At 41.3% G+C, this 18,865-nt stretch overlaps 1 protein-coding gene across 10 annotated transcripts in view; it reads right to left on the minus strand.

The window, feature by feature from the left end:
• The window catches only part of dlg1l (discs, large (Drosophila) homolog 1, like), a 199,981-nt gene extending 181,529 nt beyond the window's left edge, over window positions 1-18,452 (minus strand). For 9 of the 10 annotated variants that reach the window (XM_036555831.1, XM_036555828.1, XM_036555825.1 and 6 more), the window contains exons 1-2: window positions 17,686-18,452; window positions 15,214-15,345 (exon numbers count right to left, since the gene is read on the minus strand). In XM_036555831.1, the coding sequence (XP_036411724.1) occupies window positions 15,214-15,345; window positions 17,686-17,704 (151 nt within the window). In that variant the 5' untranslated portion in view covers window positions 17,705-18,452. The remainder of the gene's footprint in view (window positions 1-15,213; window positions 15,346-17,685) is intronic. The other variant, XM_036555832.1, reaches the window with a different exon arrangement.
• Window positions 18,453-18,865: the final 413 nt, after the last annotated feature.

Consider the following 18,865-nt stretch of genomic DNA (forward strand, 5'->3'; position numbering starts at 1 on the left):
TACACACTAGTGAACACAGGCACTAGGGGGAAGTGAGCACACTTGCCCGGAGAGGTGGGCAGCCCTATCCGCAGCGCCCGGGGAGCAGTTGGGGGTTAGGTGCTCAAGGGCACTTCAGTCACGTGCTGTCGGCTCAGGGGATCGAACCGGCGACCTTCCGGTAACAGGGTTGGTTCCCTAACCTCCAGCCCATGACTGCCCTATACTAAGCTCATGTGGCTGCTTTTCCCTAAGGCTGGGCAAAATCATCGAAAGATTATTTCATGCACAAAATTTTGATGCACAAAAAATCATAATCAGACTTTAACACTAATTTATGCATCATTTTTTTATATTGAGAGAAAAAAAAAGTACTAAAAATGTACGATAAAACGTAAAACCTATAGGCTTCATTGATTAGAATGAACAAAAAGGAACAAATAGATTAGAAAAGAACAAAAACAAAGGATGTACAGAAAGAATAAAAAGATCAAATACAAATGTTGTTTAGTTTTATAATAATTTTTTTGTTTTTTTGTTAGTTTTTTACAGCGAAGACTGTAGAAAATTAGAATCAGTGCGAGCACCTCAGCAGTTTGCTCGCCATTTCTTAATGTAGCTGCAGCGTGTGACGTGTGATTAGCCGCCGTGGTGCAGACCGAGCGCTGTGACTTACAGTGCAGAAGACAGTCACGCAGGTCTTGGTGTGAGAAGCAGCAGCATGTATTTTTACTCGTTCATTTGCCTGTTAATTCATCTCCTCCGGTGTTCGAATGTCTTCCACGACACATACGTCCTGAACGTCACACCTCAGCTAGACGAGATTCCTGTTAACTGCATGTTAATAAAGCTAAACCACATGCAGATACGTTCGTCTCGGGTCTCTGTGTTTTTTTGTGATCTAGACTCTTCAGTGCTTCAAATGTGATGACATGACGAACTGCATGTGTGAAAGTCCAGGAAATTCCATTTTGTTTCCAGCACTCATTATTTTCCATGACTTTTCCAGGCCTGGAAAACCAAATTTCTATAATCCATGACTTTTCCAGGATTTTCATGACCGTATGCAGCCTGTTTTTGGTTTAAACCTACTGGAAGGTGAAACAAACATGTAACAGTATGAACATGTACTGCAAAGATCGATAGCACAATAACAAACACTACTCATACTGTATCCCCATTACATACTGATGCAACCAAACTTTTCATATCTCCCACATTTCTGTTGTTCATCAGTCTACATTTAAAGTAGTCAGCTTCCCAGCTGTTTTATGGGGCTTTTAACGGCAAGAAAGGAGAACGAAAGACATACGAGCACAAAAGGGCCTCTTTTCCACTGAAGAACCGTTCGGTTCTGAGCACAGAGGGTAACCGTTCCAGTGGCGTCTCCACACAGACACAGTTCGACGTGGAATGCTTAAAAACCGGGCTCAGCCCATTTTTTTCGGCACGGTTAGCTAACCGTACTCAGGGTCACAGAACCGTTTGCTGGACTGATGTGACGACGTAGCTGTTCGCTGACTGGCTCTATGTTTATGTCAGTATTGTGCCACAGCATCCTGCTGCGCCATCTCAAACCCGGAAGCAATCAAATACTTTGCTCAGATAAATGAAAGCAGTGAACAATTTTAAATCCACCGTTCAATAAACATCAAAGCGTCAATCTAACGCCAATTTCTAAATATCAAACAGTGCTGCTAACCAGAAGAGAGTAGCTGGTTAGCATTAGTTAGCGTGCTGTCGGCGCTGCTCACCACAGAACAGGTTCGATTCTGACTAACAGAAGCTTTACTGCCACAAATGTGGATGATAATGACTCATATCTGAGGAAGCAAAGTCGAGTGGCTGATGTTAAACAGAAAGCTGAAATTAAACCTCTTCTCCGGTGTCTGAAGCTAGAGCCTCCTAGCTAAGCTAATGCTAGCTGGCTCCTCTCTCCCAGCTAGCTTAGCTTAGCTAAAGAGATCCAAACACCACAGTGCAGGTTCGATTCGACCAACTGCTCTGTGTAGTATGGATGATAAAAACCTGCAACAGCGAGAGCAAAGCCGACTGTTTCCTTGGTATTTCCTGGTTCTGATTTAGCGGTACAGCACATGGAAGTCTGGACCAGCATGGAACGGCCCAGTACCTAACGGCCCAGCACGGCCCCGAGAACCATTTGGCTCGACAGTGGAAAAGCGCCTCAACTTACAATATTTGTGTGGGCCTTATAGTTATATTTCACAGCTATATTTCATCTTTACATCGCCATCCCCGTTTTACCTTGGAACTAAACAGGCTGTTGTTGTTGCTGTGCCTTTAAGACTGATATCAGCTCTGATTGGCTGCCCTGTATTGTGTCTCATTCAAAAAGCAGTCTGGGCTGAAACACTCCTTAAAACTTCAGTGAGACTGGGCGGAGCTAAACTGCTACAGGCTGAATGGATGAATATGTGAATTTGTTGGTTTTCATGACATCACTAAAAAAAACAATTCAAAACAGACCATTTTCGCTGTTTCGTTTCCAAATATGGAATTATGGACTTTATGAAAATAAAATTTACATACTACATCAAAATGATTATACTGCTCGACTATTAAGACTAATATATGCAACTTTTCAACCTGTTCTTCAAGCATCATCGCTAGAGTTTCATATCTCCACTGGTTAAAAAACTGAATGGGTCAGCTCCCTGGACAGGGACTTAAACCTAGACCTAGTCCATCTATTTTCCAATGGAGAACATCCCTTTAGAAGGCTGTGCAGGACTAGGCCTAATCCCTCTCCAGGAAACTTGCCCTTAAGGACCTGTGCAAACCCTGTAAACATGTTTGGACTGCAAACAGTCCCGTATCTGATGAAACATCATCTTCCATCTAAGTCCAGAGTCGTGTGCGGCCTTTAGGAGCAGCGTTTCAGATGGGAGTGAAGGTTCTGGCTACAGCCAGCGAGACAGAGGGAGCTGTCAAATCAGACAGACTGTATAACAGGATGAGGCTCAGAGAAGCAGGGTGACGAGGGACATCCCCGACAGCCGATCCAGATTACAAAGCAAAAGCCGGGTCAGACGCTCGCAACGGGCACGAGCACAATGACTTACATTCAGGAGGCACAGCATCTGCTACAGAGACATACATAAGCCTGAAACAACCCTCAGATTTCAATACTACTCAAAGCCTTCCAAACACGCCATCCTCTTAATTTACATGCTGTGTTTATATGGCGACGATGAAAATGAAGGACAGTATTGGCTGAAAGGAGGGATGCAAAATATATCAGTGGCTGAAAGATGAATGAAAAAAAAACAATTGTCGGTCTGTCGTCGAAATTCTGGCCGATGATCACAACCAATAACTTTGCGTCCTATTTTTAGCCTGCACAGCCACTGAAGCACGTGTAGTCACTCATGGTGGAAATCTCCCTTCAGCGCCCTCTACTGGACGCTCTGAGTTTATCTGTAACAGCAGCTGACGGAAGGCAACGTAACATACAAGAATTCTGACAGAAAACAGACCTATAAAGTATGGTATAATAATTTAGTTTATTATTATTATTATTATTTTTTTTTGGAAATGTTACATCTGTCCGTATACGGTTTGTGAATGGCTTTAGATCAGGGCTGCCAAACTCAACCACTAAAAAGACCATATTAAAAAATCTCAACAACTCCGTGAGCCAGCTGTGTTTTTATTTCATTTTTCATTTTGCCCTGACCGGAACGAGCCAGTTTATTCAAAATATGCCAAAACTGCAACAGCAAAATAGACATTGAATACTTATTCAAAAATAATTCAAAACAAAAATAAATTGTTTAAGATACCATCTTTTTCTTTTTGAAACCGCTGGCCCATAGATTGTTGTTGGGGAGGGGGTCAGACTATGTTGCACACTATGTTGCAGTGCATGCTGGGGACTGTAGTTCATTTGAGGGTAAAACGGGCTAATAAGAATAGAGAAAGGACTGTGTCACGGGGCTGACTTGGCCCACGGGCCTTGTGTTTGACACATGTGTGTGACTCGGTCGGGTGGGTTCACATGACTAGAATTCCAGTGTGACTTTTGAAAACTATGAAACACTTTGACTTCACACTTTAGAAACACTAGATTTTCTTAGAGTTGAGTGCTGAAAAGCTACAAATGCTTTTTGAGGGCAGTGATGACAAGATAGAAGACACTTGAGAAATATGGTGTGGCTCTTTACAGCTAGTGGGGCTGAAAGATTAAACGTTTTTATATCGAAATCGCAGAGTTAGACAGCAAATAATGCCTTTTGTGAAACTTTTTTGTTTATGTGGCTACGTAGCCCACACGGCGTGAGCTCTGCAGGTTTAATAAAAAAGAAAAAAAGGACAAAAAAATTGAAAAAAAATTAAATAATTCAATTAAAACAATAAAATATCCATCTGCCTACTCGGTTTGTCCCTAGTTGGAAACAACACAATACACCAATAGAGCCAAATTTAAAAACTGTCCAAACTATGAGCTCAATCATTTTTATTCAATATTTCACATGCTGTGCTTCACTAAATCCAACGTAAATAATAAAAGATGTAGATGGTCCGAGTTCTGATTTCCTTGATATGCTCAGAAAAAGTGGTATCACGTAATTTACCACAATAATAATCAAATATAGTCACACTGCCCAAAACGCAACATGGCAAAAGTGCAACGGATGCTGCTTCTTTCTGCAAAACAAGACTGTAAAAATATATATGTTCAAATTCAAATATTGTTCATATCAAATTTAAACAATAAAATTTCTCCTCTTCTACTTACAAACAATTACAACATGCTTTTATCATCAACACAACCAATGCAACTTTTATGGGTTAATAAAAATCAATTACTTACCACTTTCTAGCACTAACACAGTAACGCTGAGTACCAACACAGCATGTGGGAGTGATTTGTTTCGATGCCACTGCAAGCTGCCAAAATTAGACTCCATTTAAAAACATCAACACAGGACCTGTAAGTGAGTTTAATCCCCCAAATCAGACATTACGCAGGACTACCCCATCTTCCCCTCCCAGCAGAGCCAGTCACAACAAGCGTGCATTTATCTGCTGTGGCTGCTTCGCTGCTCTTCCAGTGTCTCGTGTTTCTCCTCTGGGGAGAAGGCTGTGGTGAAGCTGTGCTTAAACAGACTGCTGTATTGATGCCTGATTAAATTGGCCTCTCTAACCGCGAGATACTGTTTCTGGATTTCACAGTGCCTGTCTGTCCACCTCACCGCTCACGTCAATGCTATCTTGTGCCTGAAACATCTAGAACAAAAAGAAAAACATGCGCTAAATTTATATGAGTTACTTCTGATCTGTAGTTCATTGAAATAAGAGAAACTGTGTGGATTATGCAGATTCTAAACTTTCAATTTGTGTTTGTAAGTAAAAAAAATATATATTACATGCATATATATATATGTACACATATGTATTATATTATGTTATATATATACACATATATATATATATATATATATATATATATATATATATATATATACATATATATAATAAACTATTATACTATATATATATATATTATTTTGCTGTTTGTTGACCAAAAAAAACATAGAAAAAGTTGAATTGTCAAAACAGATATCAGAACCTGTCAATATGGAATATAAATGGAACACAATTTATTCAGATGCTAATAAATTAATTTGAGCATGTGTATAACTGACGATATCTTGCAACATTATTTCATTCGCCCTGTTTGATTTTTGCAAACCTTTGCCAACGCTGTAAATTCTAAGGCTGTTGTCTCTGGCGACAATCAGGGCGACAGATCAGAAACTTTTTCACAAACAGCAAAAGGATTAGAATCTCCAAAAGCAGCTCAAACTGGGCACAAACTGGGCAACGAACATTGAAGTTATATGCGGAAGCACTGAAAGCTTCATCTTCTGAATGAAGTGAAGGATCTCTCCACACTACTTTTACCTTTCCAAAACGTAAAGCTGCCTGCCCAGGGTTAGCGTTTGTCCATTTTGGAGCAAACAAAAATCTTGTGTTTTCACTTTAAGACAATTTGTCCATTTGGTGCAAAAAAAAAAAAAGTGACCAAAAATTAAGCATTCATCTATTTATTAGCACCAGGTTCAGTGTATACTGGCTTCAATTCTTACCTGAGTAAATAATGATGTGATTACATTTGAATCATACAGCAAAAGAACCCTTAAGTTTGGCAAGTAGAGTGTAAATGAAGCACAAGCAACTGCGCATCCAATCCAGCTTGAGCCACTTCAGCCAGGAACATCAGCTCTATTTTTCCATTTTCTTTTCAAATTAAACTGTTTTAGCAGGCTTTAAATTTGAAAAAGTTGAAAACAACAGATCTGTTTGTGACAAAATCATAACAGCAAGTTTTTATAGAGAAAAAATTGAACTTTGACCAAAAAACAGGGAACAAAGGGGCTCGCATGAGAAGCGTCTACTACAGCCGGTTCGGACTGAAACGCTGAAATGGAAGTCTGTTCCATCAGACTGAGGATTAAAAAATGCTCCTGAAATGCTTCCAGAGGGAACCAGCCTTTAGAAAAAAACATACCTAGTACAAGTTACGTTCTGTTAACAGTATAATTCAGATCTTCTTTTATTTTCAGCATGAAAGTAATTTTGCTCCACCTTCTCACCCAGTAATTCGAAATGTTTCGACCCCATCCGGTGCATCAGGCTCAGAGCTGAGCTGGACATCCTTTATTTCTTCCTCGCACTCCATTTACGCCACTGTCATAGCCGCCTTGGCAAGTTAACATGGGTGCAAAGTTATTATGCTTTGAGTTTGTTTACCATGAGCAGCACGCCACCATCAGCACGCACAGAACAGCGCATTATTTGTGTGTGTGTTATTCTAAGATCACTCTTAATCTAAGTTATTTTACTGTAGCGTTAATTAGCAGTCTAGCATATCGCTGCTGTCGGAACAAAACCTCCTATCTCCAAAATTACAACATTACAGGAGAAGGAAAAAACCTACTTTACTTTTAATGTAAGTCAATGGAACCAGACTTTTTTACAAACAATTTTCAGACACTTCTTTTGGTCCATTCATCATGAAATTTACACACAATGCGAAGAGCAACAGGCATTTTCAAACCACATAAAAAAATGAAAAATGGAAACAAAAATGGAGATACAAGGTTTTGTTCCGACAGCAGCGATAACCTAAATCATGTGGCTGTATTAGGGATGGGCAACCTGACAATATTTTATTGTTATCATGATAAATTATGTATATGCATTTCTTCACATATCATACATACCATCAGTACTTAAAGAACACTGACTAACCACATCGGGTCTGTTTAATTGGATTTAGAGAGGTGCAGTTTGTAAAATATGGAATAAAATCATTGTAGTAGGGTTGTATTTTTTTTTTTAATGTGGCACTACAGGTTCTATTTTGTTTGTTCTGACTTATTAAATCTCAAATACTGCTGTGCGTATCATGTAGCATGAAAATGCATTCATGAAAGTTTCGTAATAGCCCACATATGAGCTGTATTATCTATAAAAAAAGAAACAACGAATAAAAAACTCAGACAATACTCAGTATGAAAGTACTCAAATCAGATCAGGGGGCAAAAACCTAGACAGGGACATCCCTATTACAGAGATGAACCACACAGTACGGCACTTTCCTCAGCTCAAGCACCTGCTTTTTTTAATACCCCTTAACTGAGTGCCCACAAGGGGCAGCACCTATTATAGGTGAACTTTGTGAATGCGGTGACCCACATTCGGCAGGCGTGAGGAGACCTGCTCTGGCTAACTCTTCTTCTGAGGTGTCCTGGGAGGAATCTGCAGGCTCTAATCAGAGTGCAGCGAAGTCCGCAGTACTGCTGCTTCTCCTGCTGCTGCGTTCCCACACAAACTGCAGAAAATCACTGGGCTGCAGGATTAGGCCTGGGGTAATCATGTCAACAGACGGATTACATTTTGTTGGTCCCTTGGAATACATATCGGCAGAAGAGTCAAATTGGAAACTGTCGTTCAAATCCAGTTTTCATCCGCGGCACTCTGAAGGAGAGGCACGAGTGGGCATGCATGCAGCACATGAGCGGAGAGTAGGGCGGTCAATATGATCACGATACTATTTTCACAACACTCAATATGCATCGTGGTATTTAATACTGAGTTTTTGATAAGTCACCATGCACTCAAAACAATAGTGCCAAGTTTAGTACATACAGTTAAACAGAATTAAAGCTGCACTATGTAATATCAGATTTTTTTGTTTAGGTAGTGTTAGAGGCAGGAGGGAAAAACACCCTAATATATCCCTGCTGTTGCAACAAAACCATCTCCATTTTTGGTGTTTTTCAGTTTTTGACATAGTTTGAAAATGACTGTTGATCTTTACATCCCGTACAAATTTCGTGACGAATGGACTAAAAGAAACGGCCCAAAATGACTTGGCAAAAATTCTGGTTCCATTGACTTACATTAAAAGTAAAGCATGTTTTTTGCTTCTCCTGTAAAGTTCTCATTTTGGAGATACAAGGTTTTGTTCCGACAGTAGCGATATGGTGAGGATGTGCCGCTGAGTCGCCCTGCAAAGCCTGAAAAAAACAAGTTTTTAAGTACTGAGTTGGATTATTTGAGTCAGGCTAAAGTACAGCCTCCACACGGCGGGGTTAGTTTTGACATGCTGCAATGAGAGAAGTCACTATGCCTCCTATACAAAATCTAAACAAACAAAGTCTTTATGCACAAATTAATCAAAAATATACAACAGACTTGATAATAAAACAATGTTATCATCCTAATATTAGCTCTTATGGTCAATAGCAGGTGTTTAACACAGCCTTATTTGACTCGATTTTGAAGCAGATTTTTTTTTTTTTTATGTATTTAGATTGGAAAGCTCATTTGGTTCAAACCACACAGACTAGACACCCTCCAGTCTGTTAGGTATGGGGTAAGCTGTAAGGACACAATGAAATGGAATTTCTGGGCTGGTGCCAACATTTCACACTTTCTGTGTGGATATCTACTGATACATAAACATTTATGAAAAGACAGAAACGGTCACCACGCTTTTCTGAGCACACTGTGAATTTGAACACTGAACAACTGCATGTTTTATACTAACAGAGCACAATTAGTCCTCATTAATTAGATTTAGTGTGGTATCGCGTGATGGTATGGATTTTTGTGCAATACCAGTGCCGTCACCTAAAAAGCCACAGCTCTACCACCATTTCAGCCAAAATCAGGACTGTTTTTCTTTTTTTGGTGCTGTTTTTTTCTCCCCCTTCTCCACAATTAACTCATACAAATACTCAAAAATGAAAATTAGCTGGAATGTGCATCACCAGACATTTGCTAATAATGTGAAGGCAGTGCGTTTCAAACACAGCAGACTTTGAACTGCAGGCAAGACAAACCCCTGTAATGTGATATTTCACACAGATCAGATTGACAGTCTGATTTCTGCCAGAAAATAAAAGCTCAAAAAAGTGAAAGAAAGCCTACTGCTTGCTGCCAGGCAGTTGTTTACGTTGCCATGAAACATCAGGCGGAGAATCCGAGTTTCTCTAGCTTTTCACCCAGTTTGAATTACGGATTTATTTCAAACCTGACTTTGGTCAGTGATCAAGTCATATATATTCAGAATCACCAAGATATTTTTTAATATTTACAGCTGAGGCGACACCTCAGCTACAAGAACTGGCCGCAGTACATTCTGACAGCTCTGCACTACAGTTTAATGAAGAAATAAGCCTAATTAAATTATAAATATATTATCAGCCCCCAAATTGCTGAGTACACAGAAATAACCCATCATCAGTCATATTGCAGACAATGTTCTGCACAGTTAGTAAGTGAAAATGGCTACAGACATACATTAACAGCATCCGCGGAGAGCGTTTTCAAAAATTCGGTTTCAGCGAATAAAAATGTGTGGACGAAAGAAAAAACGCAGAGGAAAAAAAAAAATCCAGACTCGTGTGGACGGGGCCTTAATGTGAAATGCTTATGTGTGTGTGTGTGTGTGTGTGTGTGTGTGTGTGTGTGTGTGCGTGCATTTCATATACGCATGATGTATAAACTCATCCGCCGAGGTCAAGCACTCACCAATTCATCACAACAGCTTACAGTAAGACAGCATGCTGGTAGAACCGAAGCTCTGCTGAAGCACAGACACGTGGGCAGACACACGCACGCACGCTTCCAGTCCTCTCTGCCAAGCTGGACTGGCCGAGCAAACCAAATATTTATGACTCGCAGTCTGGCGGCGAGCAGCTCAAGCTTTTCGTCCAACAAACTGCATCCGTTCACTTCTGGACACTTCATTAAACGTACGCTGAGCTGCTGAGTAATCAATGCGCAAAACTCAATCCACTTCAGCTCACTCGAGCGGTCCGGGGAAGTCGTGATCAGTCTACTTGTGCAGAGACGCAAAGGACAATAGGACACTCATTAAGGACTGTCGGATTCTTTAACATACACAGAAGGAATGAATCACCCCAAAGCATGTGACTCTGAGGACAATCGACATTCCTCTGGCCGCATAAACAGCTAAACTAAACCAAACTACAGGGAGATTCACTCGAAAGAGGCCCCGAATATTCTGTTGTAACTCCCGTTAGGATGAAGCAATCTGAACCAAAAGAATACACTACATAGTTTGAAGCTGGAAGCTGCAAACCGAGGTTAAACGTTGCGATGGCTGTCTGGTTCCTACCTCATCGCTCCGACGCAGAGGCATCCGGGTTGGCTGATGCTCCATATACTGAGGGGCACACTGCACGTTGTTTCGTTCAGATTGCTTCGTCCTATCGAGAGTTATTACAGAATATTCAGGGCCTCTTTCGAGTGAATCTCCCTGTACTTCTCTATGATGGTCAACTGTATTAATTAAATAAATAAATAAATAAATAAAAATGAAGACAATGTTCTAGGACGGCACTATATGGAAAAACGCTATAGTGTGGTTGCGTAGAGATTATACTGATTTTACATATGCCTTGCAGTTACACTGGCTGACATTATTTTGACTGAAATCATTTACGCTTGCAGGCTTCCATCAATGTTGTGACTCATCAAAAAGCCCCCAAAACTTCATCTGGAATGTCTGAGGATGTTTCAGGATGGCCACAGCAATGCACAACAGAGTTTACCACACAAAGGCTACACTTGGGTGGCACCAGCAAGTATACCGACAACTGCTCAAGTATATTTTGTCCCATTTTCACTTCCAAAACAGTTTATATTATAAATAAACAAGGGCTCACTTCACATAATCAGACGCTTATGCTGCCAAAATTGCTTTGGTGCAGTGCTGCATGCTCAAAAACTCAAAAAAACTACATCACACAATTACAATAAATACGTAACGTAAATAATACGTAAAATACGTAAATACGTATTTTGTCCTCCCATCCCCCATCCCTCCACTCTTATTAGTTATTCCTTAACATTAAACTGGATGTTTTCATTGCTGTGCCTTTAAAACTGATGTACTGATGTAAATGAATAGGCTTTGACTGGTTGTGCTGTGTTGTGCCTTATTTAAAAAGCAGTCCAGGCTGAAACTCTCCTTATAACTTCACTGTGGGCGGGGCTAAACTGCTGCAGGCTGAACAAGCAAATGCACTGGTTTTCATGACTTCACAAAAACAATTCACTCAAAACAGGCTGCAGCTGAAGCCTTGGGTTCACTACACGACTTTTAAAGTCTTATCAGCTCATCAAAAGGCTGGGCATCTCACACTATTCGACTGGATCTTGCAGATTTTTTGGGGCAACTAAAATTTGGGGGATAACAGTAAATGATTAGGAATTTCACACAACTCAACTTTTAGGCTGCTGCTGAACCGAACGGGACTCACTGATCCCGTGCAAAATTATGGGAACTCACAAGAACTTATACGTTCTCCCGTACTAGGAGATGCAAATAAACAAACGTGCCGTGCTCACTGCTGCTGCTGTTTTCTTCTGTTTGCGCTGACATACAATTTTAGTTTTAAATGTATATTAACTTGATTGCACTCATGTGGTAAACTCAGCTCATTAAAAAGTGTCGCTCCACACATGAGAGACTGTCATTTTTCTTTGTTTACTTGCTGTATTTTCTTTTTTCGCGCTCTCAGTTTTCATTGGCTGTTGCAGGAGTCTGTTCAGATTGAGTCGTTGATCAGTTTACACTAGAATCTGTTTAGAGTCGGGCCAAAAAAATCAAACACGTTTGATAAACAGAAAGTTGAGGCAGGCTATCTTCACCCATTAAACAATAGAAGAAAAAATAAATAACAGGAGAGAAGTAAATGGAGCCACGGTGGGGAGGAGACCAAATATTTCAGTGTAATTAGGGGGGCAGTCGTGGGCTGCAAGTTAGGGAACCAGCCCTGTGACCGGAAGGTCGCCAGTTTGATCACCTGAGCTGACAGTGCATAACTAAAGTGCCCTTGAGCAAGGCACCTAACCCCCAACTGCTCCCCAGGTGCCGTGGATAGGGCTGCCCACCGCTCCAGGCAAGTGTGCTCACTGCCCCCTAGTGTGTGTGTTCACTAGTGTGTACGTGGTGTTTCACTGCATTAATAAGGGTCACTTAGATTTAAAAACACGTAATGGGGTCCACAAAAAGCTCAAAGTCAACTTGGTAGAAAAAATACACAAATAAAAATGGCGAAATGTATCCTTTATTTTCAAAGAGGATGAAAAAAGATATTCATTTTTCTCTTTTCAAATGGAAAAGGCTGCCCACCGAACTGACAACATGCCGTCAGACGCTCCTCTACACACCAATCAATGTCAAGTATATGGAGACACAGCTCAGGCAGGGGACAGGACGCATGTGTGTCATGCAAAGCTCTTTACTGCACTTGCTAAATTGCAACATGAAACCAAAACTAACTAACAAATTTATAAATTGTAACAAAAACATGAACCTTGAGCTGGACTTTCAGGTGGGAAAACACCTTTAGTTTCTTTATGTGGACTCAATGTGGAAGCTGGGAAGTGAATGGCACATACACAGTGTTTACCAACCACATACAGTGTTTACCAACCACATACAGTGTTTACCAACCACATCAAGCTCTTCAAAAAGTGAGTATTTTTTTTTTTTGGCAAGATATGGACCGTAAAATGTGGCTATACTGTTTTACCGCTGCTTTTTGTCTGTTCCAAGTTGTTTACAAACCCCAGAAAAACCCAAACTGTGATATACATGATGCATCATAAAAATGTCCCCAAATATCACACAGTTATTCCTGCCATATCGCCCACAATCACAATAATCATTAACAGACAATACATTGCGCAGACAAAAAAAATGCTCTATATTTTGATATTTCTGTAAAAGCAAGGGAAGCAGAGGTTGTGTTTGGGGCAGGAAGCTCCACACCTTCAGGGTCTGATAGAGCAGTGCTGGCACAGTGCCAGCCTGACCCCTGGGAAACTCAAACAGGCTGCTCGACATTCCTGCCTCCTGCCTTCCACGGCGAGTTTGTTATCAGTTGGCCTGGCAGAAGGAACACTATTCCAGTTCCTCGGAATAAACCGGTGTTAGTCATGCACTAGACGGGCCTCGACTTGCAAGGGCGGGATTAGCAAAAGAAAAAGGAAAGGTTCACAACAATCACAATCTTCGGAGAGACGATGGGAAAAGAACGGCTGACCAACTCTAAAAACTCAAGTTTAGTCTCACTACTTGGAGTCAAGCTACAACAACGTGTTGTGAAGCATCACATCATGGTCTCTGCACACTTTCCATGTTTCACAACCCACCAACATGAACGATGAATGCTGTAATCGCAGTTTCCTGAGCTTTATGAAGGTCTGCTGGTGCTAATAATGTGGAGAAAGCTAAGCCAAGTTCGCCGCACCGTCACCTAGAGGTCAGTGAACCAGCACTCCTTTGAAAACAGTGGCACCGGTCATGACACAGCAGGGTGGCTCAAGTCACACTGAGGTTCTATGGGACTTTTATGACTCGGCACCTCCATGTGATGGTCAGTTACACCCACACAACAAAACAGGGGGATGAGGTCTTCCCAGTGAAACACACTCTAAGTACACTGATGTGAACCACTTTAACAAACTGCAAGCCAACATCACTGAATTTACTTGACTGAAAGGTAAACACCACATCCATTCCACTATTACATTAACACAATTTTGGCAATAATTGTGCTGAATGTATTTTATTCATGGGAAAATTTGGGTGGTGGATCATTCTCAGCACTGCAGTAACACTGACGTGGTGGTGGTGTGTTAGTGTGTGTTGCGCTGGTATGAGTGGATCAGACAGAGCAGTGCTGCTGGAGTTTTTAAACACCTCAGTGTCACTGCTGGACTGAGAATAGTCCACCAACCAAAAATATCCAGCCAACGGAGTCCTGTGGGCAGCGTCCTGTGACCACTGATGAAGGACTAGAGGATGACCAACACAAACTGTGCAGCAGCAGATGAGCTATCGTCTCTGACTTTACATCTACAAGGTGGACCGACAAGGTAGGACTGTCTAATAGAGTGGACAGTGAGTGGACCCAGTGTTTAAGAACTCCAGCAGCACTGCTGTGTCTGATCCACTCAGACCAGCACAACACACACTAACACACCACCACCACGTCAGCGTTACTGCAGTGCTGAGAATGATTCACCACTCAAATAGTACTTGCTATGTGAGGGTCCATGGGGGTCCTGACCACTGAAGAACAGGGTAAAAGGGGGCTATATATATATAAAACCACTGCCTTTACTAAAGAACCCTTGAAGAACCATTTGAACATGAACATATCATGGGATGAATGCCTTCCAAGACTGAAATAGCTTGTTTTGACTGAACTATTTCTGTTCCACTTCCTTCTTTTAAAACAACACCAAAGGGAATCTTACAGTTTCATAATTGTTAAGCAAACAGAAAGAACATTTCCAGAAAGACTATACATTACTTTATACAGTATATGTGCTCTGACCTGTTCTTTCACAACAACCTAAGCACTAAAACCAGATCCCTGCCTTCCGCCCAATGACAGCTGGGATAGGCTCCAGCACCCCACCGCGACCCAGAAGGATAAGCGGTTTAGATGATGTATGTATGTATATGTATGTAAAACCAGACCGCCAGGCAGTAAGAGAATCACTACTGTTTTATAGACATCATATCACGGCCATAATACTCACTGTCTCACAAATACATCAGTAAAATATCACTAAAACTGAAAAGAAACTCCTTTGTAATCAGTCCGAAGAACAACAGGAGCAGAAAAGGAATAGAAACGGTGCTGCAGGTACCTATGAGTGCCTGGAAGAGGTTACTCTGGAAGATGTCGATCACTCGCTGAATGGAGTTTCTCAGCTGTCTGTCTTCGGCGTTGCTGAGCTTGGTTCTGTATTCCTCCAAGAGCAACAGAGCCCGCTGCGCATCTATGGGACAATCAGAAGTTTACTAAACAACACGGACCACCAGGAACCATCACATGTACAGCAGGTCAATAAAAGGTAAAAGCGCATCTGGATATGGGCTGGGTTTAAGATCAAGGATTGGCTTTAAGACTCAAGGAACCAGTCAAAAACTCAGAATGGTACAAATTTAAACAGTAGTTTTAACTCAAAGTGCATAACAATTTTAATACAGTATAAAAAAAAAAATTTGACAAATAAAATTGTGGCCGGTGGGCCAAAGCTGGCCTATGAGGACATTTGGCCCAGCAGAAAGTTACTCTAACGGCCTCAGTCAATGACGGAACTCATTTTTATATGATACGTCCTTCATTAAATTACTTTAAGTTTTAAACTCTTCTTTCCCTCAAATTTGTATTTTTTTAAGCATTTTTGTTACAAAACATACTGAAATGTCATAAAATACATTTTTAAAGACCCCATGTTTGTATATAATGTCGTCTTTTTGACCCTCGGCCCACCACAAACATTGTTTGGTCCCCAAAGACAAAGTTTAGGCACCCCTGCTTTAAACAGCGTACAGACATTCAAAATAGCGCTCCTTGCGCTCTTCCCAGCGTCTTTCACTGGCCTTCTTTTTTCATGAACTGTGACAAATTTAGCACATCTGACTCCGTAAGACAAGAAAATGCAAAGTCATATGAAATACATGGGTTGAGGTCACTGGTTCTGTGAAAAATCAACTAAAGTCACTAACAAACTTTGCGTGTTTACATCACGAAATATTAGTATTTTAAATAATGGACATTTTCCATGAACTTTCGAGTACATTTTTCAATTTTATTCATTTTCAGTGCTGAATTTTAGAACATTCATTTTCCATGCCACTCCAGTTTTTCCAGGACCCGTACGAACCCGGATCAGGGAATTCTGAGGCAGCTGGCACTTTCAAATAATGCAAAAAAGAAAAAAAAGCCAATAAAAAAGCGACAACATACAGAAATCTATTTCCTTTGCCAAAACGCTAATGATTCCAAAACAGTTATGCATCCCTAAATGAATTATAATGCTGTTAGTATGATAACGCCTGTGTTATAGTACTGACCCGACCCCGACCAGTCGCACCCTTACAAAAATTCAGACTACTGTCAGACTAAGTTGCTGCACACAGTCAGCCCAGCCCAGCACAGCCTAGAAAAGACTTTGTGGGCAACTTTTGAGAGCAGTTCCACTATGAAAGCAGCGCTCTGCACGCAAAGATTTCCTCCGAATCTCTGCAACATGATCAGCAAAGCAGGCCGCTGCTGAATGTTTTACAGGCTATAAGGTTGCAACTTAAAGCTCAAGCAGCAGCACGACCAGCCCACTTTCACTCATGGCTGTGAGTTCCAGTGCTGCTCCTACAGCCCCCTGTCCTGCACATTTTAGTCATTTCAATCATGTTTTCCAGCTTTACACACTTAAAAAAGATGGTTCTTCAAGAGCTCTTTAGTAAACACAATGGTTGGAACAAAACCTTGTATCTCCATTTTTGTCGTTTTTCAGTTTTTTACATAATTTGGAAATGCCTGTTTCCCTTTACATTGAGTGCAAATTTTATGATGAATGGACCAAAAGAAACAGCTCAAAATTACTTGGAAAAACGTCTGGTTCCATTGACTTACATTAAAAGTTAAACATGTTTTTTCCTTCTCCTGTAAAATTTTTTTTTTAGATGCAAGGTTTTGCTCCAACATTAGTGGTATATTCTGTGCAAGGTGACATGGTTCTTCAGATTGATGTAGAATGCTGTATATGGTTCTATATAGAACATTACTGAAAATGGTTCTATTTAGCACCAAAAAGAGTTCTTCTATGGTTAGAAGCTTGACAGTGTAACAAAACCAGAACCCTGTTCAACAAAATTAAAGGTGTGCTGCTGGAAAGGAAATAAACATTCAGTATTGAAGGTGTTCTATGGCCAGGGGTTCTAGATAAAGTGAAAAAAGTGAAAAACAATAGCGCTTTACATTAAATAAAAGGCTTTATTATAACCCCGGCTATAGAAAAGATCTCTCAGCCATTTCTGTGCCACATATTAACCATATAAAAACACATTCTCCATCAATCTGAAGGACCATTACACCATACAAAGAAGAATTTTAACATGCAGATGGTTCTATTTGGAACTCACGGGTCTAAACAGAACCAATGCCTTTAAGAACCTTCTTATTTGAGTGTGTAGCATACCAATCTAAACTTCATGGAGGGCTGGATGAAGTCAGGAGTTGCAGAATGCAGACAGGACAGGGGGACTACCAGAGCAGGATTGGGCAACACTGGCTTATGCAATAGCATACAGTTCAGTTCAAGTCCAAGACTCACCTTTTTTCCTCACTGGCATGGTTCAGGCTGTCTGGAGGGGAGGTCCACCAAAAATGCCCCTCTGCCTCTGCCTATCTCTCTCTCTTTCTCTCTCTCTCCACCCGTCCCGTGCGTGAGCAGGGCTACAGGGCTAACTCAGATGCCTCTTTTGGCACCAGATCCAAATGTTTATCCAGTAAACATGAAAGACGTGAAAGCAGCGCGCGCTGGCAGGACTGTAAGGGCTAAAAGGACTAAAAAAAATGCGCCCCTGCACGCGCGCACACAGCACGAGAGCAGCTACAGGCTTCACTGCACTGCTGCACTTCTCCTCCAGGCTGACAGGGGTGGGAAAAAAAAAGACAGAGGGAAGACAGCAGAGCTGCTCAGCTTCTCCAGCTTTTCTCCGGACAGACAGACAGACGGAGTTCAGTGCATGACGAAAAACACTCTCACGCGCAGACGCTCGCATGCACGCACGCGAACACACACACTCACACACTGAGGTTGCAACACGAAGAAAAAGAAAAAAAAGAGAAACTCCCGAGCTGCAAGTGCACCCCTGCTGCAGAATCACGCGCACTTTAACGCCCTCATCCTCGCGCCGCGGCGCCCCAAAGCGTCGAGCTCCTTCTCTCCTCCCTCCCTTTCTCGCTCTCTTCCTCTTTCTCGCGCTCTCTCGCGCCGGCTCGCACTCTTTCGCTCGCGCTCTCTCCTTCTTTCCCCGCCGTGTGTCACAAATTCCAAACTTTCCTCCAAAATGGCGTCGCGAGCTCGGCGGAGCGTCACGTGGCTCCGGCCAGGAGAGAGCGAGACTTTCTTAAAGGAGAAACCGAACTTTTACACAGAGCCCGGAGTGCGAAGGAGAAGTCCACCGACTTTTTCTCCTCCAAAATTTATGTGTAGTTCATTTTGATTTAGTATCTCATAATTGCGACGTATCATCTCATGATTATGACTTGCTATCTCAAATGAGATTCTGTCTCATAATTAACTTGGTATCTAAAAATTCTTAGTATCTCATAAGAATAACATACTATGTTATAATTCTGACTTACTGTCTCGTAATTGTAACTTAGCATCTCATACTTATGACTTATTACCTCATAATTATGACTTAGTAACTCATACTGATGACTTACTATTTCATAATTATGACTACGCATCTCATACTGATGACTTACTATCTCATAATTATGCC

Source organism: Colossoma macropomum, unplaced genomic scaffold (genome assembly GCF_904425465.1).
Source record: "Colossoma macropomum unplaced genomic scaffold, Colossoma_macropomum, whole genome shotgun sequence".
In the NCBI taxonomy this organism is placed as follows: Eukaryota; Metazoa; Chordata; class Actinopteri; order Characiformes; family Serrasalmidae; genus Colossoma; species Colossoma macropomum.